Source organism: Phoca vitulina, unplaced genomic scaffold (assembly GCF_004348235.1).
Source record: "Phoca vitulina isolate PV1807 unplaced genomic scaffold, GSC_HSeal_1.0 scaffold40, whole genome shotgun sequence".
NCBI classification, from domain to species: domain Eukaryota; kingdom Metazoa; phylum Chordata; class Mammalia; order Carnivora; family Phocidae; genus Phoca; species Phoca vitulina.
Genome location: NW_022589743.1, coordinates 23,127,397 through 23,155,388, shown reverse-complemented (window position 1 = coordinate 23,155,388; position 27,992 = coordinate 23,127,397). Strand labels below are relative to the sequence as shown.

Here is a 27,992-nt window from a genome sequence, read left to right as displayed (position 1 = left end):
CTTATGGTATGTATTTCTTACCACCGTTGAACAAAAAAGTAAGGATTTAGGGATGCCTGGGTGGCTCAGTCGGTTAAGTGGCTGCCTTCGGCTCAGGTCATGACCCCAGGGAACTGGGATCCAGCCCCGCATTGGACTCCCTGCTCTGCAGGGAGTCTGCTTCTCTCTCTGCCCCTCCTCCCACTCATTCTTTCTCTCTCTCTCTCAAATAAAATCTTTAAAACAGGGGACTGGCCTTCATGACCTCCTCCTGAGTGTCATTTATAATAGTTCTGAACCCTCAACAAGCTTCCAAGAGGCCAGGTCAAGACTGTTAACAGAAATCCCCCCTTTCCCCTTCAGACATGGGCTCTGAGCTTCAAAAGGGAGGAGGATGGAGGCGAGGCATCCCATTAGGCCTGAACTTTGCAATTGGGGGTGCAGGGCCCCGGGATGGCTGGAGCTTCCTTCCTGGCCTGGGACCCTGCCCCTTCCCACGCCAGAGTCTTGAGCACTCCCAAAGTGAAGCTGCCTCCTACTCTGGGGTATGTGGGGGGGACAGAGCTGAGGGTGGGGGTTGTCCCCAGGCTTGTGGCTGAACTGCGGAATGGCAGGGAGCAGGGGCATGGAGGGGTTCCTCTGGTTTAGGTGGCTTCTAGGTCTCAGACTCCTCTTTAGTCTGGTGTCAGTGGCAGGAACTAAGCTGTGGGGTCCTCAGGGAGAGCTCTCCCCTCTGGCCCAGCCAGTCAACAAGGGCTAGGCCCTGGGAATATGCTAATCAGCCAGTGGGTAGGTCCCAGTTGGGGATAGCACATCTAGAGCCGGGAGCAGCATGGTTGGAAATAGACTGGGATAAATATATGGGAGTCCCCTGGGGCCAGGGAGCCAAGGCAGACAAAGGGGGGGGGGTCTCCTGGCTGAGAGGTTCCCGGGCTGGGCAGGGGGCGGGGCGGCAAGAAGGAGGCAGGCAGTGGGGGTGGCCTGGATGGAGAATGTGGAGATACTGGCCCCTTGGGGGAGGAAGGAGGACGACAAAGGGAGGACTCCTGAGCCTAGAAGAGGAGAAACACATCCAGCTGGGGGGGCGGGGAGGGGAAGGAGGACTCCACTAAATTTGTAATGACAAAGGGCAGATCCCTGAGGGTCACAGACTGACTTTCAAGTCTGCCCCTGCCCCACCTAGGAGCATTTTCTTTTACTCATTTGTCCAGCAGCCAACCAAAGATCACCAACCTGGAACTGGGCTCCTGAATTTAGAACCCTCGCTCAACCACTGTGGCATGTCACTTACCCCTTTCTGGTCTCAGTTTCCTTCTCGCCCTAAAACAAGATGGGATTAAATGGCCTCTAGGATTTCCTCTGGCCCTCTGACCCTACTGATCCTCTTCTTTCATTCATTCCATCAACCTACCTCTTACTTGTGTGACTCACAATTCCTCCTGCTCAGGGCAGGCAGGCTCCTTAATTTCCTGGGACACTCCCTGCACGTTCCCGCCTCCCTGCATGGCCATGAAGGCCCTTTCCCCTGAATGCCCACCCTACTCCTTTTTGCTGATCCAGAGCCTGCCCACCTTGCTAGAATAACACAGAGCCTTAAAATGGCAATTAATGGCTGGCCATTATGTAAAATGATTTTTATGAGGTATAAGAAGTACTTTTGATAATGTAACAAAAAAGGTCATTATAAAGACTACATACAGCCCTAGAAAAAAGGGAGGTTTATGATACTATTACATGAAAATAGAAAAAATACAAAATACACACTTGTGATTAAAACTATATAAAATTTCTATGCCTGAAGAAGGGAAAAGGCACAAAATCAAATGGCTGTTTCAGAGGAGTGGGAGTAGGAATAGTTAGTGATTATGTTTCAAGTCTCTTTATTATAATTGCCATTTTCCTTCTAATGTAAACATTGCATTTGGAATTTAAAAAACCCAGTGCTCTCAAATCCCTCTCCCTCCATCTCCTCCCAGGAGCCTCCCTAACTCCAGCCCATGATGATCTTGCCTTCTTTGAATTCCTCCTGCACACTTTTCCATCTTATTCTGTAGAGAACCATGGCCAATGGGAGAGCACCCCAGAGGACAAGGCCTGGGTCTGCTTCCAGTCCTGCTTCTGGTCCTGCTTCCAGCCCTGCTTCCGGTCCTGGTTCTGGTCCTAGTTCTAGTCCTGCTTCCAATCCTGCTTCCCGCCCTGCTTCTAGTCCTGCTTCTGGTCCTGTTTCCAGCGCTGCTTCCGGTCCTGGTTCTGGTCCTAGTTCTAGTCCTGCTTCCAGTCCTGGTTCCAGTCCTGCTTCCGGTCCTGGGTCCAGTCCTGCTTCCGGCCCTGGTTCTAGTCCTGCTTCCAGCCCTGGTTCTGGTCCTGATTCTAGTCCTGCTTCCGGGCCTGGTTCCAGTCTTACTTCTGGTCCTGCTTCTGGTCTTGGTTCTAGTTTTACTTCCAGTCCTGGTTCCGGTTCTGCTTCGGTCCTGGTTCCAGTCTTACTTCCGGTCCCGGCTCCCTCCCCGCAGGCTGCCCAGCCTTGGACAGGTTACTCACCCCTTCGGTGCCTCAGCTTTCTCATCTAATTGTGATCACTTTCCTCCCCCACAGCGCACGTGAGGACGCCCGAGATAACGGCTGTAAGCATCAGCCCAGTGCTGGGCTCCCAGGAAGCTCTCAGGCATTGTCATCATCGTTACTGGCATCTTGTTGTGCTTTCTAGTGGCTTGGCCTGTCTTGATACACTTGACTCATCCTGAAGCCAGGCGCCTATGGCCCTTGGAGCGGCCAGTGGGTGCTGGGTACACTGCAGAGGGAAGGTAGGTCTCCCTCCCCTGGCTCATTCCCGTGCATGCAGGCTCATTCTGCTGCCCTCCAGGTGCACCAGGCCGTAATATCCCCCCCACCCCAGGGTAAGAGGACTCCAGACTAAAGAAGGCTCAGGCTCACTCACACCATAAAGTGGGATGCTGGGGTGGAACATCACCCTGCCTCTTTCTCCAGGCCGCTAGCCATGCCAGGGCCTTGTACCCGGGCTGAGAGTCCCTGACGGAGGCCTGGGGCATAGGCATACAACACAGGGGAGAGGGCATGGCTTCCCTGCAAACGGTCAGCAGAGGCAGCGGCCTCAGTGTCCTCGTGGGGAGGATGTGATTGTCATTTTCCTTGCAGGGCCGCGGCGAGGATCAGAGATCACGTTTGGGAATGTGCCTCCAAGGGACAAGTGCTGCACACACATGTTGCTGATTAATGCTGCCACTTGCCTGCCCCTAAGTGCGCCCCCCACCCCCAGCCTGCGGCTCCAGATTCCCTGCCCCCACTGCCACATCAGGCAAACCCAGAGAGAGACTCATTCTGGAGCAAACACCTGCAGCTCAGGAAATGGGATCCCGTGCTGTTCTCTAGATGGGCCGAGTAACAAGGGGCTTAGATGGGGACAGAGGTGGGCCTTCTTCCCCCTGCCTCTCCTTCAGCCCACCCCAATGTTAGCAAGGATGGCCCCTACTGCAAGGCCACCTTACGCTCCATCCTCGGTGCCTGCTTTAGGGGAGCAGAACCAAGTGCCAGAGGCTCGTGCCAATTCCCTTCCTTGGACACGTGGCAGAAAGGGAGGTGGGAGCAAGCTGTGGGAACAGACTGTTCCGTGGCTCCGGTGGGCCTGGCCACATGGGAATGGCTCAGTGCAGGCTTCCCACCCAGGCTGGTCATCCTCAGGGGCTCCGAGGCGCGTCACAGGGCAAGCCGACTTCATGAGGGTCGGCACACCCCTCGCGGGAACCCCCCCCCCCCCCCCCACAGGAAGGCGGGCAAGACGGCTGCACAGCTGAGGGCCAAGGGCTGCACCGGGGCTGCGCCCTGCGCAGGGCAGGGCTGGGAGCTCCGGAGAATGCGGGCCCCGAGCTGGCCACTCATGGCCCAGGTCAGCTGGCAGCAGGAAGGTCTGTGTTTCTTTTAATATCAACTCCCAGGCGTTTAACATTCCTCGAAGCTTAAACACAGAAACATTTTCCTTACCAGACTGTGCTTTCTGCTCTGCCAAACATAACCTGGCTTCCTCCCCTTCCCCCAAAGCCTCCATCTGCTCCTGTCTCCAAGATGTAATGATTTATGGTGTGTTTCCCCTGGGGCTTGTGCGGCTGACAGAAACGAGGAGGAGGGAAGCAACGGGGCTGGAAGTCCAGGTGGGGGACGGTGCCACGGGGCCCTGGCATCTGTGTTCTGGAGGAGTCAGGGCCCATGGTGCTCCCTGAGCGGGCTGCTAACTCGTCCATTCTATGGCCACCAGTGGCCCAGGGAGCATGGCAGTCACACATGTTTCTTGGCCGGATATCTCCCCAGGGCTGGGCGGGCAGCACCCCTTCCCTGCCTGGCCCTCTGGCCAGCCCAGGCATGTGGAGACAGGGCTCCCACCCCTCATCCCTGCAGGAAGTAGGGTCCCAGGACTGACTTTACAGACCTCTCTCTCATCTAAATGACGAAGGGCTGGCTTAGGGTTGCCTGGCAGCACCGTCTCCCTAGCGACAGTGCTCAAAAGAGCTGGTCCCGCAGCATTAGGAAGGGACGGGCACAGGAACAAGGGTGACACGAGGCAGATGGCTGGGCCCCCAGCAAACGATGCCATTCCCCTGTTCAAACACTCAGGTGAAACAGGTGGGGAGAGGAGGAGGCCCACACGGGTCCCCGAAGGGCACTACCACCAAGAACCCTGAGCCAAAAGCCAGATACCAAACTCCGCAGCCTCCACAGGGCATCAGAGAACAAACACTTCCTTCAAAAAAGCGCTGTTCAGCATCCCTGACTCCCCCCACCCCCCAGCCAGATCACATCTGGACAACTGTTAAGAAGCTCAGAACACCGAAGGCTCATGGGTTCAGTCCCAGTGCCAGTTTCCCTTGATTTCAGGGTCACAGAATTCACCCCCAATGAGGCCACTTGTGTCCCAAGTGGGACGAGGCCACACCTGGTGTCAGATGGAGTGTGGATAGCTCCATGCTGAATGTCAGCCCCCCAGACCTGCATCCTCTTGATAGGTAAATGAAGAGTAGTCATCTTCAAAACTGGCAGAATGTTCCAGAGACACAGGCTACAAACAAGGGCTTCCAAGAAACACAGCCGAGGCATGTATACTCTTAACCTGACTCAGGACCTGGCTCTACCAATACTTTAAGTCAATAAACTCTCGGCTGAGTAAGGCCCAGCAGCCCTAGCAACAAGTCAGAGACCAGCCCCCAGCAAGCCAGCTGGATCCTAAGCCCTTCCAGTCCAGTGGCAAATGCTCAAGGCCTCACTCCTCCAACGCCAGACATTGCTAACCAAACAGAGCATTCATGGATATAGCCTCAGAATCCTTCTTAACACAATGTTCCTGGGAAAAGCCCCCAGTAGACCAGAGTTGGGATGTGAAAACAAAGGTAGTCATCATCCCTCCCATCCATCATGCAGGAGTGTGCATGATGCACCTGAACCAGCCACGGAAGATGGAGGAAGCAGCGCACATGGGCTTCTGGAGCTAGAATAAGACACCATCTCCAGCAGGAGAGAACCACCACCTTGGGGAACTTTTCTCAAACCAGTTTTGAACCCAAGTCACAAAAGGCCAAGCACCTTAGCCAAGAAGGCAGGTGAGAAGGACTCCTTCCCAGTAGCACCACCTCCTGGCAGCTCCCAGACGCCGGCCTTGGTGCCCTAGCTGCGTCTGGACCCTTACCTGGATCTGCCCTTTGCCCATGATCTTGTCCACAATCTCGTTGTTGTCCTTGTTGACCTTGGTCTTGTCATAGCACTTCTCGTAGCACAGGATCCTCAGGGACTGGGAGCCCTCCAGCTCAATCTCAAACTCCTGGGGAAAGATGGCACAACGATCCTGAACCTCCAAAGCTGAGACACATAGCTTCCTGGCGAGTGTGGGCCCCAAGTTTGCAAGGGTTAGAAGGGGGTGACAAAGGCCCAAGAGAAACACGTCATAAGGCATGGAGGAACTTCCTCCCTTGCTGGAGCCCCAGAGGCCTCCGAATTGCTGGCATAGTGGAGTCTAGGCCTGAGCTGAAATCCCCACACCTAAATGAGCAGGGAATGGAGGGCAGAGGGGTTAGGGAGACAGAATTCACCTAGCCAGCAGGCTCGGCCATCTCCAGTCAACAGCAAGTGAGCACAGGGAGTGGGGTGGGTACACTTGGTGACAAGCTCAGAGGTCCCTGCGGGGACGCCAGCCGCCTCCACTCACCTCATCCCACTTGGGCTCTGTCGTGTCCCGGAACACCCTGGTTTTGGCTTTGCTGACAAAATAGCCAAAGGAATCCACCTCCAGGGTACAGTACAGGTCTGCAGCGGGGACAGGCAGAGACACACCGAGTGAGGCCCGAGGCTCGGGACCTCGGGAGGGAAAGGGGGATAAATGCCTCTGTCCCCCCAACATCCCTGCAGGACACCCTCCGTGTTCTCCTTCCCACAGCCCTACATGCTCTGGCTCCTTCCCACTTCTCTGCCCTCTTCTCAGCTGGCTCTGCCCCCTCTGCCTCATTCACCGCCCTCCAGCTACACCGCCCTCCTCCAACCTACCCCGCTGCTCCCACCTGAGGGCCCTGTAAGGCCTTGCAGTCCCTCCATCCCTGGTCCTTGCCTGGCTGCCTCCTCACCGCTGAAGCCTCAGGCCAAGTCTTCACTGGCCACGCTGGCTAAAGAAGTTTTGCTCTCCCCCTTCCCCTCTCCCACCGATCCCAGGTTCCTCAGCAGGGCGTCTGGCATCTGAGGTGGAAGTCTCTGGAGGGCATCTGGCCTCTGAGTGCTGAAAATCTGGAGTAACCCCCGCTCACTGTGACAACCAAAAATGCCCCCTGCATCCCAAAAGCTTGGTTTGCTGTTTTCTTCATAGCACTTGACTTTAACTCAAGTTCTTTTCTGCCTGGTTTCCCCTCACCACATCAACACCACACAGGCAGAAGCCTTGTGTTCTTAGCTCCCGGTGAGACCCAGCTGACGCGGCCACAGCCCTGGGTGGCCACCCCAGGTGCTCTGCAAACCCACACCCTCCCTCTGGGGCTCAGACCCTGACACCTGCCCCCCTCCACGGGAGTGGCCGTGGCTGTACCCCAGTGCAATGATGCACGGGAGGTGCCTTGCGGGTATGAGAGCCAATCCTCTGCAGTGTGAATCAAGGGGCAGAGGTCAGAGGGTGGACATCCATGCCCCTCCAAGGCCCCGTTAGAGGGCTCTCCTCAGTGAGAAGGGAGAGTGGATGGAGCAGCTCCCAAGCTGTCTCGGGCTGGGCAGGACACAGACCAGACAGAGCTGGGTATTAGGGCCCTCTGGGAGGTGGGCACAGATTAACAGGCAAACAACACCAGAGGCCTTAAGCACCCAGGCCTCTGCCAGATCAGAGAGCAGGTCTGGGTGGCGGAGAGATTGAGGGCATGCGTGCCATCCCCATTTATTGATTTTTGTGTGAGTGAGCACTGTCAGGGGTTAGGGGAAAGTTCATGAGATAGAAGGAGGGCTTTCAGTCTGTCTGGGTTCAAATCCCAGCTCTGCACAAATCACTGAATCTTTCTGCCTTAGTGCTTTCATCTGTAAAGCAGGACTAACAATGGTGCCTACACCCCAGGCCTGACTGTGCAGATGTAATGAACGTATTAGGACAAAGAACCATGGTTGAAGATTCATGGGGCCTAAGCCCGCTGAGTCAGAGTGAACATGTGAACGGCGCTGGAAGCCGGTGGAGGGAGGAGGTGAGGACCATATGGAGGTCAGCAGAGATTTTTGTAGTAGCAGCTCACCTCATGTCTAACCCCCCTGACCCAGTTTGGGAGGCAGAACACCTGCTCTGGGAGAGGGGGCCATGCCACCCCCACGGCTCTGCTCCCTGAGGCCCATCCCAGCCAACAGGGAGCAGGGAGAGAGGGTAAGGCATCTGGGCATGGTGGGCCATGGACTCAGGTATGTGGAACAGCCTTCTAGAACTTACCAACCAGGAATATTCCTGGGCAGTGCCCCCTAGAAAGGGGTTCTGTGTGTCTGGGGAGGGTCCAGGAGGCTGCCCCGTGTGTATGAGCAGCATGGCCTGAGTGGTAAGCACAGAGCTCCTGGCCATACTGAGAGAAACGCTGCTCTAAAGCGAAAGGGATGGGCTTTGGCAAATGGGAGTGATAACAGGGACCTGTTATGCCAGGAGGGATGCCAGGGGGATCAGAGCAGAAGATGCACCTGAAAAGGCTCTGAAACAGGCCAAGGCATCATCCACACGCTGGCCACGTTTGAGTTTTCTCCAGCACCTAGTAAGGTACCCAGGCACCCAGCAGTAAGGTACCCCATGAACTTCACAGTCAATGTTTGTCGAATGGCTGCTGGCGAGTCGATACCATGTTCTCTGCGTGGTGCAGTGCAGGTAGAGGGGCCCAGGGCAGACCTCGCCCCCCAGAGACAAAGAGGAGGGAGTGGGAAGGGGCAGGCGGAGAGAGGAGTCAGGAACCCCGGGTTTCTGGTGCTCTGTGAGGTTCAGTCCCTTTATGTGTCTGTGTCTCAGTTTTCTCATCTGGCAAATGGGAAGATAAATTCCTATGGGGGAAAATTAGATAAAAAAGTGTAATCGTATCTTGTCAGATGCTAAGAACTGCACGGATTTGGGAGACGGTGAAGAAGCAGAAGGAGGGAAATGTGCGGCCATGTGCTGGCAGAGCACATAACTCAGTCATCGCCAAGCCTGCTCTTAGGTCAGTATTAACAAGGGCGTTTGCTTTTTATGGAGAAAGAAGCTGAGGCTCCGAGAGGTTAAGAAATTTACCCGAGATCACATAGCTTGTCACTGGCAGATGTGGGGTTAGAGTCCAGAATTTCAGACACCCAGGAGTTGGGGAGGGCTTGGGGAAGACCAGACCTCGGAGACACAAGGCAGGAATGATCCTCCTGCCAAGAGGAGCTGGTTCCTGACCGTTGGGGGAATGGCCACCCACATGTCAGGGCACCCGGTAGGGCCCCAGCCTGGGCAGACCACAGCAGACTTGGTGGACTGTGGGAGGCCCCATGCAATAGGTTCATAGGGTCTTCCTGTGAAAGGATGAACCATGGCTCCCGCTCTTCCTAGGGTTGGGGGTCCGGGGCACTTACTGGCTGACTGCTTGAACCCCTTGGCAGAGTGGACGATGACATGGAGGAAGCCATAGAGTCCTGGAGACTCGTCGTCTGTAAGAGAGGAAAGCCCCCCCGGTAGGGGTTGGCGAGAGGCCGGCTTCAGCCCCTTCTCACCCCAGGCTCGCAGGAAGGCCAAAAGGGTGGGAGGACACAGTCTGAGTCTTGGTCTCGCAGCACCACCTGGTGGCTGGAGGAAGAAGTTTCCAGAGCCCTCTGCTTCCTGGAATGTGAGCCAGTGCCCCTTCTCCCTCCACTCAGCCTGGAAGGCCAATCCACACCTTCCCTACTGGGCCGGGGATTTCATACCATTCCCCCAGGGGCACTTTTCCTCCCCCTCTGAATCCTGCCTATCCCTTGGCTGTCCTCCTCAGTGTAGCCTTTCAAAGTGAAAATTAACCAATACATGTCTGCCTCCTTTTGGGACAGGAGGCAGATAACCCCATATGGGGAGGAGAGCCTGCCTTCAAAACCCCTTCCCAACACCCACGAGCAACCAGATTCTACCCATTCTGGACCAGCCCTGATCACAGTTCTCCGCTGCTCACAAACCTCCCATAGGCTCCTTGGCTTGAACAAACTCCTTTGCTTGGCATTCCAAGATCTGGTCCCTGGAAACTTCTGGCCTTATTTCTCATACGCTTCCAGCTACCCTTTCCCCCTCCACCACCACCATGCCCCATGCTTCGGTCTTCCGCTTCCATTATCTGACTACCTCATGAACATATTAACAGCATGATTCCAGGGCACGAGGATGCCAGATTCTTCTCTCAAGCCAGAGGGGGCCGGGGAGGAGTTGGGACCATCTGGGAACTCAGTAGAGAACACCCCTATTCAAGCTCTCTGTGTACCTGGCAACTGAGTTGTTACAACCATGTGTCTGGCTAGGTCCTTATGGAAGGTTCCAGCAATGCCCTGGGGGCTTGGGCCTGCTGATTAGACAACCTTGGGTTCCAGATCTTACCGTCTTTATTGCTGGTGACGGGAATGTTGTGTACAGTCCTAAGTTTGAAACAGGATCCCGTGAGCACCTGGAGCTCCACACTGCTCAGGACAAAGGCCTGGAGATCTGTAGGAGGAGCCAAGAGAGGAAAATGTCATCACAGATCCACTAGGACCTGCTACTCTTCTCTGGAGGCTACTGCAGGAAACAAAGCTTAGCTCTAGGGGCAGAGTTGGTCATGGGAAGGGAGGGAAAGATTTGTAGGGACATGGGGACAGTCACAGGTGGCTTCCAACTGTGTGTGTGCAACACGGAGAGCAAGAGACAGACAGACAAGCCTGGGCTCTGGGCCCAGGCCTATCACTAATTTATTCTGTGCCATAAGCAAATCACTTAAATTCTTTGGGCCTCAAGTTAAAGTAACATCAGTTAAATGCCACCCGCCTTGGCACCTTACAGAGTGACCGTGAGGGCCAAAGAGAAGACCGTGGACATCAAAGTGCATGGAAACGCAAAAGGCCACTCTTGCCACGGACACCCTCAGAGCAGTGTGGAGGGGGGCGGGACTTTACCCTTCTTCTGTAGCTTCTGAATGGCTTCTCTCCACTCTGACCTCTCATAGTCTGAGGACAGTAGGAACAGGTAGCTCTGAAGAGAGGAGAAGAGAATTCAGTGGGGTGACCATGTGGCCAAGCACATCCCTGGCTCCTTCTTACCCAGGAGCCCGGAGGCTTGGCCAAGGTGGGAGCTGGGGAGAGCCTCCTTTCCTGGAAGTCCAGGCACCGGGGTGGCAGTGCCGGTGATGGCCAGCAGGGGGCACTGGCTCCACACCAGCAGGGAGAGGGAGTCTGGGGTAGGAGCTGGGGCAGCATCCTGGAGAACTGGGCCTGAGTCCCTGATTCCCCCAGATCATGGACAGGAGCCCTAGAGAACGAGCAGCCCTGGACTGAAGAAGGGGGCCGCCTCTGTCCCATCACCACCCCTTTCTGACCTTTCCATTCCGATTGTGGATCCGAAATGGGATCGTGGGGGAGTTGAGCAGCAGCAAGAACTCATTCTCAAACATCTTCTTTTTCAGGCGCTCGATGGCCCGGCTCTGTCCTTTGTTGGCTTTCTGTAGGGGCCGGAGGGCACAGGTGGTTTCCCTCATCCACTCCACTCCTCACTCGGCAGCTCTAAGCACAGCACTTCTTGTGCATTCATCGTGTCTTTTTCTTTTTTTATATTTTATGATGCTTTGACATCTCGGGGGTGCCTAGCTGGCCAGGGAGAAGGCTACCCCTTCCCAGGGCAAGCTGACCCCTAAGCTGGTACATATGTTCCTGTGCACATACCTTTCATATACAAACCAACCAGGCCTGAGTTCATAGCCCCATTCACCAAGCCAATATTCCTCTGCCCGAAATAACCCAGGGCCAGGTAGCAGACAGCTAGGGACCACCCGATAGCCCAGTCTGCTGACATTTTTCAAACTCCCAGTCCTAAGCAGTTGCCTCTGCCCTGCTTTCCTTTCCTGCAGGAAACACAATGCAGGCTCTGAGCCATGCTTTCCCCCTGTGCCTTCAGCATCCTGACCAAACCTGGTGCTTCCCCTGTGGCCCTGTGTAGGATGATGCACCCCTTCCTCTTGGAAACGGCATTAGCCTAAGCGTGTCATCACTCAGTCACTTCTATAAATCAGATCCTGGGTACCATCAAAATACCTGCTTAAAAACCTCAGACACCTTTCAGCAAAAAGGCCTAAATGCTGGCCTGGCACAAGGGGCCTCCCAAGGCTGGGGCTGGCCTCCGTGCCCAGCCAAGTATCCTACCATGCCCCACCCTGCACCCTCCACCTCAGCTGCACCGTATTACTCCTTGTTCTGAAACAAACCCTTAGGTCTCAACCCGTGTCCCCCTTCTCCAATTTTTCAAGTTTATATTTTGTGAAAGATCCCTTCCCTTTTAGTAACTGCTATTATGCTTCAAGTTTCAGTTCCAGCGCCAACTTCAAGCTCCTCGATTAGAATTCATCTCTACTGCATTTTTTTTACCCACTAGACTAGCAAAATGGTAACAAGTGCTCACAGCCAGTTTTGTGACAGTGTGGGGGAACACTGACTCTCTCACGCTGCTGGGGTGACAGCGTGGGTAACAGTGACTCTCTCACTGCTGGTGTGTGTGTGTGGGGGGGGTATATAATTGGACACGACCTTTCCAGAAGTAAATCTGGCAATTAGAGCAAGCCCTCTGCCCCAGCCATCCCACTTGTAGGGAAGCTACCAGAGAGAAATAGGAACACAGTCAGGTTTACTGCAGTCTTGCCTGTTAAGAGTAAAGAACCAGAAACAATCTAAATATCTCGTACATCACTGCGCAGTGAAGTGACAGAATAGGACGCAGCTGTTAAAAAGAATCTGATAGATCCAAAGAACTCTAAAATGCACCATTAAGTGAAAAGCTTAAGTTGCAAAATGGCACATATAGTCTAGTCTCATTAAAACAAAACAAAAAAATACACACCAGGATAAGCATAGAAGAGTCTAGAAGAATACACCTCAAACTGTTAAAAATGGGGGGTGGGTGATAATCTGTAACACTCTGTATGTTTCGGTATTATATTTCTTGTGATAACAAGCCAGTGTTAGGTCAATGATGAGAACAAAAATAAGCTTTAAAAAAGTATTATTAAAAAAAATCAATCACTGCTTCTTCTGTGACTCAGAGAACAACAATGTGCCTCCCCGGTGACCCTCCTCACATCGTGTCACCTGCTGAGGTCAGTCATGGGCAAGACAAGGGACTCCTTGAGGTGTCTGGCACACCCCTGCAGCGAGCAGCCAATGGAGCCCAGGAACTGTGGACTGGACTGAGCAGAAGGCCATGTGTGCACACCTGGGGCAGGAGGGAGGGGACGAAGTCCACCAGCAACCAGGACCGGGAGAAACAGGCAGGCAGGATGCCCCGGGGTGGGGCTGGTAGAGCTGGGGAGACAGGCTCCACTAAAAGCGGGGTGGGGTGACGCCAGTCAGGAGGAGGACACCTGTGCCCCTCTGGGCAGATGTGCCCCCAGGGAGACCCTCAGTCGTCCCTCTGCCCCAGACACCCTTGGGGTCATTCCTGTGGTCTTCCTCTCCTTCAAAGAGGGATGTCTAAGCTGAAAGGATTCTTAGAAGCCATCTGGTCATGGATTCCTCAACAACTGCTTATAAAGCACCTACTATGTGCCGAGTCCTAGGGACATAGAACTGAGGAAAACAGCACGGTCACTAGAGTTCAAATTCAAGTGGGGAAAAGAGAAAGTGGACTGTGCAATTATAATTCAGGACCAATAACGCAAAGAAAGAGCGGACCCCAGGACCGGAAAGCAGGGCGCCCAACCCAGACGCAGTGGGTACACAGCAGGGAAGGCTCCCGGGGAGGTGAGGCCTAAACTGAGCCCTTTGTGACATGTGTGGGGAAGCCACCTCCTGGGGGGGCTTTCTTCTAGCCACTGTTTTCAAATATATGAATTTAAGGCTATACATTTTCCTCTAAAGAGTGCTTTGGCCACACCTACGGGTTTTGATATGAGTGCTCTCATTTTCATGCAGTTCTAAATAGTCTGCAGTTTCCATTAGGATTTCCTCTTTACCTTGCAAGTTTTAATTTTCAAGGCATATACTTAACTATATTCTAGTTGTTGATTTCTGATTTCGTTGCACTGTGGTCTGTGAACATAACCAGTATGCTATCAATTTTTTTTAGGGGTGGCTGGCTGGCTCAGTTAGTAGAGCATGTGACTCTTGATCTCAGGGTCATGAGTTCAAGCCCCACATTCAGTAGAGCTTATTTTTAAAAAAAAAATTACCAAAGAAGTGTTTTTTAAACTTCCAATTTCCTTTGCAGCTTAATACATGATAAATGTGTGTAAATGTTGCATATGGGCACAAGCTTCTGTGCATTTTTAGACCGAGCAGGAACATGTTAACTGTATTATTCAAAGCCCCGCTCCCCTTATTTGCCTAGTTGATCTGTCAGCTTCTGAGAGGCCCCTCAAGCTCCTTCTCTTGCACTCATCCTGCTTTTCCTTAAGAAGGCCTTCTTCTCTTGCTTTCCTTTTCTGTGGTGCTTGACATACACTAGGAAGCTCCCCATGACTAACCCTACTAAATTCTGAACCCTGACTTCTTGGCCCTCCTTCCATCTGCTCAGTGTTAATGTGCCACTGCCGCGTCTTTCCCCGAGCATGTACTCTCCCTTATCAGACTCTCAAGCCTAACAACTTCCCCTCCTTCTGCCATCCTGCCACACCTGGTTCAAACGGCCCCAAGGGAAAGGGCCACCCCACCCCCCATCTCAGCTCAGATACCAGGCTCTACTCACCTCCTTCTGGATTTCACTCTTGAGGGCAGAGATCTTCATTTTCATGTCCTCCAGCTCGTGGTCTGGGAAGGGATGCACCTGGGGGCTGGCCTCAGACTCCTCGGGGGATGGAAACACTAAGTCGGCCAGGGGGATGTACCATTTGCAGTCATATTGCTGGTGCTTCCTGCAAACAAGCCAGAGAGAGACATGAGCAAGAGAGAACTTGGCTCTTCAAGCCTGAACTGCCAGAACCAGAAGAACACCTGAGAGGGATTTTTAAAAGAACTTGTCACAGGCAAAAATGATCCGTGTCCTTGAGGAGTCTGATCGGGAAACCCACATGTGGAGAAATGACAGTCAGGGTCTAGGGTCAGGTGGCAGTGAGGGCTCTGGACCTTGGCCTTGCCAATCTTCAGGCCCAGTAGGACTGATGTTTTTAAACACTCCAAACCTCTAACACTTTCCTATTCCCCATCCCACGCTCTCCCCTCCCCCTAGCTGATCTATACTTAGCTCATAGTCATTGTCCTTTGGGCTGGAGATGGAATACACATGTTATTTTTAACCCTGATCAATAGAGGTCACGTGGGGGTACTGGGTGGAAGATTATAAAGCCACATCCAAGCCCGGTGGGTACTCGTGCCGTGGTTCGCTAGTAATGTCTGTCACAGGCAGAGGACTAAAGGCATAGATGTGTTTGCTCATTATGACTGCCATCTGTGCTCTAGAACGATCTCATTTGTGATCTAGTTCCAGGGAGTCCCCTCCTTTACTGAAGCGCATACTAACCGAGAGGTTAGTAAGACATAAGAACGTTTAAAGGGGTGGCCCTTTCCCTTGGGGCCGTTTGAACCAGGTGTGGCAGAATGGCAGAAGGAGGGGAAGTTGTTAGGCTTGAGAGTCTGATACTTCCCTCACCTCCCCCAGGACGTGGGTTCGCCCCTCTCATGCTGGCCTCTTAGTGCTGAGGTGAGCATGAGGCTTGTCCCCCCGGTCAGTGTACTTGGCACACGATAGTCGATAAGGAAATGGAGGTGGAACAATGTGGGAATGAGTACCGCATGATCTCTTCTGCTCGTGGCACAGGGCGGACCCCACTCACCCGGGGCAGGGATGGAGGTGGAAAGCAGCGCTCAGGTCTGACTACAGTTCAGATCCCATCTTCTCTACCTCTAGTCATGCGACCTTGGGCAACTGATTTAACTTTTCTAAGTCTTTCCTCTCCTCTGTGAGTTTTGGGGAAGACTGGAAATCATAGAGTCAAAGCATTTGTCATGGCATCTGGCATGGTATAAGCACTCAGTAATGACAGCAGATTTAATGAATATTCACAGAATCGCAGTTAGCAAAAATTTAGAGATGTCTAATAAAAGGAGAGTGCTTAAGTAAATTATGGCATATCCACTTGTAACATCACGCAGGAAAGTAAAAGGATGATTACAAAGATTAGGCAGAGCCTGGGAAAATGCTTATGATGTGAAATGGAAAAAGCAGAGACCAAAATTGGGCATTCACTCTGATTACAAGTACATGAAAAAACATAAGAACGTTTAAAAAAACTGGAAGGAAATATAGCAGCAGGAGACCAATGCTTATGTTCAGGTGGGTGATGGGTTTTTCCCCCTGTAATTTGGTTATATTATCTTTATAATTAAAAACATGATTTATTTTTAGAAAAAGGATATGTAGTAAAATGAAATTAATTAATCGATTTTTTAAAAGGAAAAACTAAATGCCGATTGCCCCCCGTGCTGGGAGGCTCCTCAGGGGGCAGAGTCTAGCTCCCTCCCACTCCGCCCCCTGGACTCACCCTGCGGATGTCTTCTTGAGCTTGGCACACAGTAGGACATCTGTAAAGAGGAAGACGTGCCGCAGCTTCCGGGAGCTCTCCGACACTTCCACCAGGAAGCCATCCTTCACCAGCTGCCGCGTCTGAGGGAGATGGCACACCCACCCCCACCTGCTCAGGGGGAGTCAGCCCAGGGCCCAGCCTGCACTGGGGGCACCATCCAGCTGGGAGGGGCTGCAGGGAGGGGCCGTGGCACCTGGTGCTTAAGGTCACACAGACACGGGCTTTCTGGTTGTAATCTTGGGCAAGTTCCCTGACCTCTCTGAGTCTCAGTCTTACCATCTGTAAAATGGGGATAATGATGGCTGCCCTGTAATGTCAGATTCATCAAGATGATATATATAAAAGAGCCCAATGCCTGGCACATAATATGTGATCAATAAATGGTAGATTTAAGGGTGCCTGGGTGGCTCAGTCGGTTAAGCGTCTGCCTTCGGCTCAGGTCATGATCCCAGGGTCCTGGGATCGAGCCCCGCATCGGGCTCCCTGCTCAGCAGGGGAGTCTGCTTCTCCCTCTCCCTCTGCGCTGGCTCCTGTACTCTCTCTTCCTCATTCTGTCTCTCAAATAATTAAATAAAATCTAAAATAGTAATAATAAAAAAAATTTAAAAAACGGTAGCTTTCTATTTTCCTGCAGCAGTCAACAGCTCTCACCTGGATAGACCCTAGTCCAGAATGACTTGTTTCCTCCACGCTGGGCCATGAACACCGCCCCCACCCACCCCGGGGAATCCCCCCAACCCTGCCTAAGAAGTTAATCTTGTTTCAGGTCAACCTTGACCCACAGGCCCTCTCGGTCTGTTTCAGCGGCCTCTGAGTGGATTCTACAGCCGCCCTCAGGTGGATGGGAGACATGGGCTACCTTTGGTGGGGCTGTAGCAGCTCCTGGAGGACCCTGCAGCCATCTCTAACCTGGGTCCTGGATGGGTAAGAGCATTCTGTTCCATGCAGAACCTCCAGAGTTTCTGCCCTGACACCCTCACAGCCAGCAGGCTTCTCGGGGGCTGTCGCGATCCGTGTCAGCCTTCCCTGTATTATATGTCTTGTGACCTACATATGCTGCAATATGTAGGTGAGCATGGTGGAAGTATCCAGTTAACATGATCTGAAACTGACAGTGCTCTAAACCCTTTGGAGATCTTTCAGATATCCTCGAGTCAAACAAACCAGTGACATTCCAGGGCTTGCCAACCAGGGCTGGGAGTTGCATACGGGGACAGCTCTCTGTGCCCCATTCGTCATGCTCCAGACCCCGTCCCTCATTACTTCCCTCCCCAGGAGACACTGGAGGCTCATAAATATAATAAAGGAGCATAAACCCAGCCAGTCTTCACTCCTAAATGCCACGTAATTACCTCTCCTGGACAGGAAGCACTGTATAAGTGCCAGGCTGCTGACCCATGTGAGTAACTGTCCCTCCAATTCTTCAAATCGCTTCCCCTCTGAGGTACCCCCACCCTTCCACCAAGAAGGGCCCCCAAGGAACTGGAGCTGCTGTACCACATCTGCACCTGGGACATTTCAGCAACCTGGCAGCCTTAGCCACCTCCCGTTCCAGCCTTTCTTACTTGTTGGGCTCACTCCCTAGCTCTTACCCCACCTGTTCATGCAGGCTCAGAGCTCCCGCTCTCAGATTCCCTGAGCTCCCTCAGGCTGAGCATTATCTTCCAAGGGACCCTGAGGGCATCATACCGCCCACAGTGGGGGTTTGCATTCAATAATGCCATAGCCACAGTCCCTGGTTTCCCTGGTCTGGGGGACAATGCACGAGGCCTGCAGACAGATAACCCCAGCTAAAGAATCCACTTCCAACACGTATGGCCAAGAGACCTTGTGTCAGATCTGCAGAGACTCTAGGCCTCAGTGGATTATATGAAGATTAACGGGACACTGAATGTAAAGTTCCCAGGGCCTGAAGACCTTCTCTTGGCTGGGCACAGGAGATGAGGGTTGGAGAGGCACCGAGGACGGGACAGTGGTGCCCATCTGAGGAGGAGAGCAGGGATGGGTGATGTGGCCTGCTGCGCCCTTCTCAGCCTGGGTGAGAGGCGGGTCTGGGTCCTGAGCTCACCTCCCCCTTGGGAGTTGTGACCGCGGTCCGTCGGGGGTCAATGTCCTCATTGATGCTGGACAGGAAGTTCTGGGAGATGCGGAGGGCATCCTGGAGCAGTGGGTAGTCTGGGTGGTCCACAGGTGTGTGCTTCAGCAGGTCCTGGGAAGGGGTGGGGTGGTGAGTTGGGGGCAGCACTTCTGGGGCTCAACGAGAAGACAGTGGGGACTCAATCTTCACCAGAGGAATTCCAAGGCGGGGCACTAAGGGACCCATGCTCTAATCTGGTCATCTCTGTGAAATCTGAACTCAAAAGCAGGGGTGAGGGTGAGGGTAGTGGTGCCCCTTTATTACTACTGAGTCATTACTCTTCCCCTGGCGGAGGGAGCCAGGTGGGGTCTCATCTCCCCAGGCAGCTGGGAGAGATACCACTCCACCCACCCCCACAGCTACTCCAAGGACCCTGGAGACCATGAGTCTCCACGGCAGCATCTGGCCAAATGTCGAGCTTCATAGGCAAGCTACACCGGGGCCCTGGCCCCGCCGGCATGGTTACCGAGGCCAGGGAGGTGCAGTCAGGGCCCAGGGCCACTCTGCCCAGCTCCCCGAGTGGGCGGTTCTCAGTGACTCCAGTGCCCCCACCCTGGGCTCAGTCTCCCACTGAACTCCTAGCCCCGCTCTGGCCATTCAGGGGCTGACACTTACATGGAGGACCAGGGTGCTCCTGGTGACGCGGTCAATGGGCTTGTAAAGCAGAGCTGTTGGCAAAGGCAGGGAGAAGGACACAGGACAGATGAAATACAGGGAGCAGCTTGACACCTCAGAGATGAGCCTCATCTCTCCACCTGCCTCACTGCCCCCCCACTGGGATGCCCAGGTGCAGGCAGCCACAGATCCGTTCTTCCCCAGGGCGGGCCGGACGGCACCTACACGCAGATATGCAGCACTGGCAGCCCAGGTCCCCTCCCGCCTGCCTCATCTCATCTCCCACCAGATGTGACTTCTCGAAGGGCCATCCCACAGGCCTCTCCTTGTCTGACCAGGCTCAGAGCGGATGAAGAGGCTCCTCCATACCCTTAGCCCTGCATCATACAGCTATGCCTCACCTCACCCCACAGAGCCCTGGCACACTTTGGTCACGCCTGGCACCCCAGAATGCGGGAAGGAGACATGACGCTTTCCCGGGGAAGGTGGCTCCCGCACACCCAATCATTCTTATACTCCTCTGGCCCAAGGCCTGGCATCGCCAGCTGGGAGCTGCAGGCTTTGTTCTGACTCACACGGGCGGCCTCATCTCCATGAGAAGACCCCCCTCCATGCCGTCAAACTCCCCAACAAAACAGGACAAGCTGAGGGCTAGGGAGGCAGGCCAGCTCTTCACACAAAGCCTCTGCTCTCAAGCAAGTGGCAGCTGAGGGAGCAAAGATTTTCCGAAGGAATTCAGGTGGGGCCTCTGGGAGTGCTGAAGAGGCTGGGAAAAAAAAAAAATGCAGACTCAGCGGGGGGGGCCCCATTCCCCACATCCCTTGGCCAACCAGGACAGCAAAGGAGGACTGCTGGGGTTCAGTGGGGACAGGTAGAGCAGCAACTGGCTGACCACACTTCCAAACAAAGCTTCCTGCAAGCAGCTGTGCCTTGCCCCTCCAAACATAGGTGGTTCAGCCTCGGTCCTACCCCTGGATGCCTCTGTCCGTGGGGTCGTGACCTCCATTCTCCTGCCACAGGGGCAGGAAGAGGCAGGATGCTGGTTGTGACAGTCGCAGAGCCGACACTCATGCCCTAGCCAGTCCCCAAACCAAAGAGTCCCCTGAAGCCCTAGATATAAATACCCCATGCATTGCTAAGCAGACACTTCGGGGAACGATCTGCTGGCTCCGGAGAAGATAGAGTCTCAGTGGTATGCCATGAGCCTTATCTGCAGTCTTTGCTTGGCTGCCCTTTAGAATCACTGGGGGAGCTCTTAAAAGAAACAGCTGCCTGTCCCCCTCTCCCCACCTCATCAACTAAATCCCAATCTCTGCTGGGTGGAACCTGGGTATCAGCATTTTTAAAAAGCTTCTTTGCAGATTCTGGTATGTAGCCATGGTTGAAAACCACTGCCTTATGCCAACACACTTCCCATGACTTATCTGTAGCCCCTTCTTAACGTGGCAATTGCTAGAGACCCTCCCCACGGTCTATGGGAGCTCAAAGGAACAGGACCAGCCTTGGGGTATCCTGGGGCAGTGAGGGTAGATCCCAGGGCGTGGGGGAGGGGGCCCGTACTGACATTATTTAGAGCACCCACCTGTGGCTTAGCTCATGTTCAGGGGGAAATCACACCCGAGAACCCCAAAGACCCAGGAGAAAGTGCAAGTTCAGCGGGCCCCTGCCAGGGTGGGCCCCGGAGTTCCAGCTCAGGGCAAAGCTGATAGTGCAGTGTCAGCTCCCTCTGTCCCTCTCTCAAGTCCCAGGAGGAAGAGGTTTCTGACTAAGCTCAGCGGTCTGCACAAATGGTGGGTAGGGTTTCAGACGGGTTACTGATACGCCTGCGGTCACCTCGAGTCTACCTGACTGGGGATGTGGAATGAGAGCCCACGTTGGGGGAGAACAGCTAGGAGGAAAGGTGGGGGGGAGGGGAACTCAGGGAGAGGGCTTTGGGGCCACAGTCAGATAGGGAGGGAAGAAGGGGAGGAAGAGCCACCCCAATTGTTCCGTCGGGTCCCCCGGACAATGCAGGGTGAGGAGCCCACCCTTCCCCCTTCATCTGTCCCACGGCTCCAGCAGTCCGGGCTGCTTCCTGCCCCCTGCTTCCCCTACGCTCCCTTCTCCTCACCATGCCATTCCTGTTCCGGAGACAGACACCATTCACCAAGTTGCAACACCTGTCTCCCCACCTCCTCCAGGAAGCCTTCCCTGACCAGGACTTCTGCAAACAATACCCACAGTGCCTGAAAGTCAGACCGCTGACATGAGCAAGCTGTCCTCTCTGTAGTTTGCTGGGTACTTAGTCTGTGTCCAGTGGCACTAATATGTGCTATTTCCTCTGATTAAAAAGAGAAGCAGTTATCACTAGCCCCATTTTACAGATGAGGAAACCTCTCTAAGGCACAGAGAAGTTATATAACTTGCTCACAATAACAAAGCTGCAAATGGCGGCTGGGTTTTGAATGTAGGCCTACCCGTGCTCTTAACTTTGAGCTGTCTTCTTTGATATGGGAGGGCAGCATCTGCAAAAGCTCAGTGACCCTTGGGAGGATCCTTGGAAAGATTCACCAGGAAGAAGTGGGTAAGCTGGCCTCTTCTGCTACCAAGGTGAGCCCCCTCCTTGGGGGCCTGAATCACACAAGACTTCCTTTTGCATGCCACCCCCAGCATCTGGCTCAGAGACCTGCAGAGTGGGTGCTCAGCAAATAACCATTAAGCCAGAGTGAGCCCCAAGTGCAGAATCCCCCACCCTGGGGTCCCCAGAAGCAGCATCCCTTGGAGGGACTGAGAAGATTCTAAACAGTGTGGTTGGTAAGGGCTTGTTCTCTCCTCCCTCCCCACTTTGAAGCTGACTTCAAAGACAGTATCACAGGGACCAAAGAAACACTAAACTCCAGTCCCAGGTCTGTTTCACGAATACTAAACTCCCTTTTGGGAAGGGAAGAGGAAGCCAAGGGCCAACCGCACTTCTTTTTTAAGGAGGCAGAGTTGAGACCTGACCCACTCCTAGGCCAGACCAAAAAGAGCATTTCTCCTCTGATCTTCGAACAGGCCAATTTCAAGTCCATCTCTCCTCTTGAGCCCGGCCTGTCAGAATCTGAGCCGAAAGGTGGGGGCACAGGGCAGCTTCTGGCCAGTTACTAGAGTTCCCACAGCTGTCCTGCTGGGGCAGCTGGAGAGGGGCTGCCTCAGGGGCTCCTCCATTTAGAGCGATCCTCGACCTGGGAGGGTCTGAGCAGGTGAGCAGACAACAGCCCCTCTAGCACAGTGGCCTCTGAGAAAGAGCCCAGGAAACCTCATCATTTCTCCTCCAGCAAACTGCCACCCCCCTCCGTTCAGCCTTCACCAAGGAGCTCCAGGTTACCACGGAGATGTGAAGGCAAAGTGACTGAGAGGGTGCAGGCAAAACGCCTGGTGGGAGGGAAGAAGGTCCTAAAACCAGCCGCCTGCCACTCCAACACACCAGGGCCCAGGGCAGCCAGCCCCTGGAGGCAACACTTGACCCTCCGCCCCTGCCAAAGACAGCTTGGGTCATCCCTAAAGCACTTCTTGCCTCAGAGGGCAATGTCCGCTTCCAGACACCTCCTCGCCTAGGTCTGCTTCGGCCCCCGCTGAGCTAGAGCCCGGCCGACAGCACGCACCTGTCCCAGGTCCCCCTTGCTGAGGTTGCTGCACAGAGGCCGCCCCAGGTCCCTTCCACTGACCGGTGGGTGTGTGACCTTCACAAAGCAGTGGCCTGCCACGCCCCCCTCTCCCACCAGCATGCACCAAATGCCGGGACCTTAGCTTGAGGGTCTCCCGTGGCTACAAACAACCCCCTGGGAGCAGCCCAGTTCCCTCCTGCTCCCCCAACCGCGGCCACCTCGGTTCTGAGGAGAGAATGTCTCGAAGGCAGCCTGTGCACTCGGAGCACACAATACCCTGGCGGCTCAAGCTCCTCTCCTCTCTCCGGAAACAAAGAAACTCCCAACTTGTCCCTCCAGCAGGGGCTAGCGCCCCCCTGGGCCGAGACCGCTGCCCAGACCAGATGCCCGGTGTGACCAGCCCCTGCTGACCCCCCTCCAGCCCCAGGGCTGCCATGCCTGCAGACACAGCCTTGTCACTTCCTCTCCTTAACAGCATCTCCAGGAAGTTGCCCACTGCCTCCCAAGCTAAGCCTTGGGGAGGGGGTGCCTGGACGCTTGCAGCCTGGCCCTTCCATTTCCAAGCCACCCTGCCCCCGGCGGCCCCAGACTTCAACTCCAGGCCAGAAGCTGGCCAGAACAGGGACAAACACAGATCCAGCTACTTGCACCCCCTCCCTGCCCTGCCGCCCCCCCTCCGCCCCCCCTTGCCGGCCACATGCCAGCCCACTCCAGCCAGCCCCCAGAGGTGGGAAGCTCTGGGAAGCTACACCACCTCCCGGGAGAGGGGGCCTGGGTTACCATAGGTGCAGTTACAGCAGAAGCGAACGATGAGGAGGATTTCCATGGCAGCCTCCGTCCCAGCGGCTGGAGCTTGTGGCCATCGCTCGGTGGCTCCCATCAGCAGCCCGGCCACTCAGCCACCTTGCCCGCTGCTGCTGCACAGCCTGAACCAAGCAGCCGCTTCAGAGCGCTCCTCTAGCAGGGGGAGGGGCGGGGAGGGGAGGCGCGCGGGGAGAGGAGGAGGGGAGCGCGCTGCCTGCTGGCATCCTAAGGAGGAGCACGTTTGTAGCTGGCCGGCTGCCTAGGGACAGAGGCTGGATTCCTCGCGTTTGTGCACCACACACACACACACACACACTGCCATGCACATGCTCACACTAGCAGGGCACCACAGTCTACAAAGCAGACAAAGGAAGGTGACGATTATCCAGCCCGCTCCCCAGAGTACCTTCCATAGTGACTGACGTGTGGCTGTCCTTGGAGTCCTTGGGACCTTTCACTTTGAGTTCCTGCCGAGCAGAGGGGAGGAATCACTACGTGGCCCGTCCCCTGAACCTCCCCATCCCCCATCGTAGGCAGAGCAGGAAGAAGCGCTCTGAAACCCAGGGCGCAAACAGGAGGACAAAGACGAAAGCACAGGTCTCCCCCTGACTCACTGACTCCAGACTCCCTGTGCCACACCCATGATCTCCTGGAGCCCATGTAGTAGCGAGGAGGCTGGGGGTAGGCGGGAAGGAGGGGCTCTGGGTACCAGAGAGGTCTGGAGCAATGGTGCTCCTCGGACACACCCCCTAACGCCCCTCCCTGGTGACTCCAAGGGCCTTAGAGAGAGGTGGCAAGAGCGGGATCCCCCAGCAGCAGCCAGTATTTAGGGGTCTGTCCACCATCAGCCCGGGGTACATGGGATTTCAGAGGACAAACAGCAGGTGTACCAGCACCTTAGGGTGTGAGCAGCCCTGGAGATAAGGAGCAAGGGGTCCTGCGCACCTGGGGCAGAGACTGAGCTCCACAGGGCAGTCCCACCTAGATCCTACCCCGATTGAGAGGGATTCACCCAGCCCCCAACCCCACCTGCCACCCCCACCCATAGGTGCCTGTGCTAGCATCAGGGAGGAAACTGCAAGCAAGAAAGAGGCCACACCCCTCCTGGCCCCCAAGCAAAGTGACCCGGAGTGAGCGCCGGAAAGGGACTCTAGGGATTGCTTATCTGATCCTCTTTTCTCTGTCTTTAGAGAGGTTCCAGCTCTAGCCCTGTCGACAGACCCACCACTAGGGCCCGCAACTGGAGCTCTAACACAATCCCCACTTGCAGGGCAGAGTGCACGGAGGGGGCCTCCAAGTGGGGCGTCAGCAGGGAGGCCAGGGTGAGGGGAGGCCAAGGTCAGGAACCCAGGGGATGTTGCCTGCTCTGCCTGGGAGGGGGGACATGCCCAGGCAGCAGGAGCTCCACATTTCCTACTCCTGCCTCAAGCTGTTTCTGGACAGAGAAAACCCTAGGGACTGAGCTTGGGGGTTGGGGTGGGGAGAAGGGTCCCTGGCGGGTGTGTCCCTGGTGGGTGTCTGGATTCCTGGCTTCAGGAAACTTGCCTCCGTGCCCCCCTCCAGTGTAGCCTAGAGGTATGACATCGCTCCGGCTGCAGAGGAGAAGGGCCCTAATTGCAGTAATTAAGTAGAAATGCCAGAATGAAGTGACAGCGTCAGCGCATGAGTCAGGGTGAGAAGCCACCTGGCAGCAGGCCAGGGGGCCAGCTCTGCCGCTGGGGCCAGCAGGCTGGGAGAGGGACTCGGGAGGAGTGCAGGGGTTTCTGCCGACCAGAGAATGGGCAGTCAGCCTAGGCTAAGAGGAGGCTCACCACTCTCTGGACCAGACATGACCCTGGGCAGCCTTGGACACATATCATCAAGCGGATCCAGTTTGTTCCCAGGGAGGCCTGGGAGCCATGAGGGGAAGCACCATTTCTCCGCCCTTGTGACTCCACGTAGAGGGACTTCCCCACCCACCTCCGTCCGTCCTCCCAGGCACAGGGTGACTCACCTGATGGCTGCAGCTGGGAGAAGAAACAGAGCTTAGCTCCCTGTTTCCATCCCCGGTAGATGTGTTTCATTGTGGAGGGCAAGTGTTAGCAAGCCCAGTGTGCCTACAGATCCAAGTCCACATTCTTCCAACCTGGCTTTTACTAGTAATCGAGCTGACATTTTCATGTCCCTCTGTCCAACTCATGTGCTGCCTCTCAGCTGATTCCAAACTGAAGCAGAACCCATAACCCCAGGAGTCTCACCAACACTACCCTGCATCCCACCAACTTTTCTAGCATCAGAGCGGAGATGGGAAAGCAAAGGGTCCGGAGAGGCCCATAAGGCCAAATTTCCAAAGCTGCAGAAGGAGCCCTCCCTGCCCGGGGAACCAGAGGTTCTCTTGCCCCAAGCTTGGCGCTGGGTCTGTGACTGCCAAGGCCAGCAGCTTGGGGAGCTCACAGAGATGCTTTCGGCCCAAGACAGAGGCTGGGCTGTGCTCCTGGAGGAGATCAGAGCTCCTCCCTGCCACTTCCTGAAGAGGCAATGGCAGCCAATGACACAGCTTTGCCCTGCAGAGGAGCACGGGAGGAAGGCTTGGCTGCGGCAGCAGGGACAGGCAAGCTTCCAGCCAGGGAGTGTAGCGCTGCTTCTCACAAACGGCCCTGGTCCTCTCTCTGTCGTGCAGTTGTAAGGATCTTAAACGACCACCTTGTCCAGACCTCTTCCCATCTTTCTGATCATAAAAATCACCCGGGAAGCTTGTTAAAAATATAAACTCCTGGGTCCCACCCCAAACTCTCTGAATTAAAGCTCCAAGGAAGGTGTCTGAAGATCTGCATTTTAAACAGTGCCCCTGGTGGTTCTTATCAAGCAAGCTGGGGGTGAGCTGAAGAATCCAGACACCCCACTTGACAGAAGAGGAAATAAGGCCAAGAGAAGGGAAGTGACTGGCTCAAGGTCACCACAGTGTGTGAGAATACTGCTTTTTTTCTTTTTTGTCTCCTCTGTTCTAATACAGAATAACCTAAATAGAATAACAAAATCAAACACATTGTTATTCTTATATTAAGAGGGAAAATATCAAGTGTGAGAAAGCAAATGTCAGTCTAAGTTGTTACCCTCAGGGGAACCATTTCCCTAACCGGCAACAGGCCTAGAGGCTGGAAGGCAGGGGCTGTGCAGGGAGTTGCCCACCTCAGAGATCTTCTGGAACTGGTTGTTGGATTGGCTGCACTTCTCAGCTGTCTCCAGAGCGACTTTGTAGTTATCCACAAACGCTTTGTACACGCCAAGCTGGCTGGCCTGCAGGGAGAAGAGGAGAGAGAAGGGAGGGCAGTGGGATGGGAGAGAGGATTAATGAATGGATGAAAGCGTAAGCAAGGCACCTGGAGCTCCCTTAGCACTTGGAACCTCTAACTTTGCTCCAAAGGGCTACGCTGGAACAGAGGGGAAAGGCAGGATGAACATACTACGGTATCCCTTTGAACTTGACAGTTTCCATGGAAACCAGCTCAGCCAATAAGGTTAACAAGAGGGTACTGGGGGTTGGGGGAGCAGGGGGCAGGGCCTTTGTTGGCACGCTAGAAATTCAACAGCATTTGGCTTTATTTAGCATCATAAAGGTCTCCCAGGGTTTGAAGCCCCTTAAGGCCTCACACGTCTTTCACATCCTGGAATTAGCTGGAGCAGGGAGGGCACACGTGGCCTGCTCAGTACCCCACTCCCCGTGCTGAGTGTAAGGCACAGCATTTAAAGGTGCAGTCCCGGGGGTGCCTGGCTGGCTCAGGCAGTGGAGCATGCGACTCTTGATCTCGGGGTTGCGGGTTCGAGCCCCACGCTGGGTGTACAGACTACTTAAAAAAAGAGGTGCAGTCCCCACTTCCCTTGGCCTCTCTCAGTTCCTGTCCCCTCATCCTCAGCCTCTTAAGGAGCCAGAGACCCTACCTGCCTCAGTACACATTTGCGTGTCGCTCTGAACCTAACACAAATTTAATTCCTCAAATATTTATGGAAAGTCTTCCTGTGCTTTGCATATGCATTTCCTCTTGAGAGAGTAAAGGGTGGAAATGTGAATTAAAAGCACAGTGAGATACTATTTCATCCCCATCAATCTGGCCAAAATTTAAAAGTCTAATGATATCAAGGGTTGGCAAGAATGCAGGGGAAATGAGAGCTTTTATAGACCGCTTACGGGGATGTGAGGCCTGTTATTTGGACAGTAATTTGTCAATAACTGATAAAGCCGAAAATATGCACAGCTTGGCCTACTCCTTAGCAAATCCACTTCTACATACAAACCCCAGAGCTCTGGGGTCCCGTTCAGGAGTCAATCACTACCTGTGGCAGGTGAGCACCTGAAATGTGGCTAGTCCAAATTGAGATGTGCTGTGTGTGTGTGTGCGCACGCGCTTTAGAGAGGGAGATGGGGCAGAGGGAGAAGGAAAAGGAAAGAGAATCTTAAGCAGGCTCCACGCCCAGCTCGGAGCCGGACACGGGGCTCAATCTCACAACCCCGAAATCATGACCTGAGCCGAAATCAAAAGTCGGACACTTAACCGACTAAGCCACCCAGGCACCCTGAGTTGTGCTCTAAATATAAATACACACTGGATTTCAAGGGCTTAGTATGTA

The 27,992-nt window shown here is 54.5% G+C and overlaps 1 protein-coding gene across 4 annotated transcripts in view; it reads right to left on the bottom strand.

Moving 5' to 3' along the window:
• The window catches only part of ABR (ABR activator of RhoGEF and GTPase), a 170,924-nt gene that overhangs the window by 32,288 nt on the left and 110,644 nt on the right, over nucleotides 1-27,992 (bottom strand). For all 4 annotated transcript variants that reach the window (XM_032429018.1, XM_032429022.1, XM_032429020.1 and 1 more), the window contains 12 exons: nucleotides 26,556-26,663; nucleotides 23,794-23,854; nucleotides 18,958-19,010; nucleotides 18,274-18,414; nucleotides 16,164-16,285; nucleotides 14,372-14,537; nucleotides 11,019-11,141; nucleotides 10,600-10,675; nucleotides 10,049-10,153; nucleotides 9,064-9,138; nucleotides 6,188-6,285; nucleotides 5,672-5,803 (listed from right to left, as the gene is read on the bottom strand). In XM_032429018.1, coding sequence (XP_032284909.1) covers nucleotides 5,672-5,803; nucleotides 6,188-6,285; nucleotides 9,064-9,138; nucleotides 10,049-10,153; nucleotides 10,600-10,675; nucleotides 11,019-11,141; nucleotides 14,372-14,537; nucleotides 16,164-16,285; nucleotides 18,274-18,414; nucleotides 18,958-19,010; nucleotides 23,794-23,854; nucleotides 26,556-26,663 — 1,260 coding nt within the window. The remainder of the gene's footprint in view (nucleotides 1-5,671; nucleotides 5,804-6,187; nucleotides 6,286-9,063; nucleotides 9,139-10,048; nucleotides 10,154-10,599; nucleotides 10,676-11,018; nucleotides 11,142-14,371; nucleotides 14,538-16,163; nucleotides 16,286-18,273; nucleotides 18,415-18,957; nucleotides 19,011-23,793; nucleotides 23,855-26,555; nucleotides 26,664-27,992) is intronic.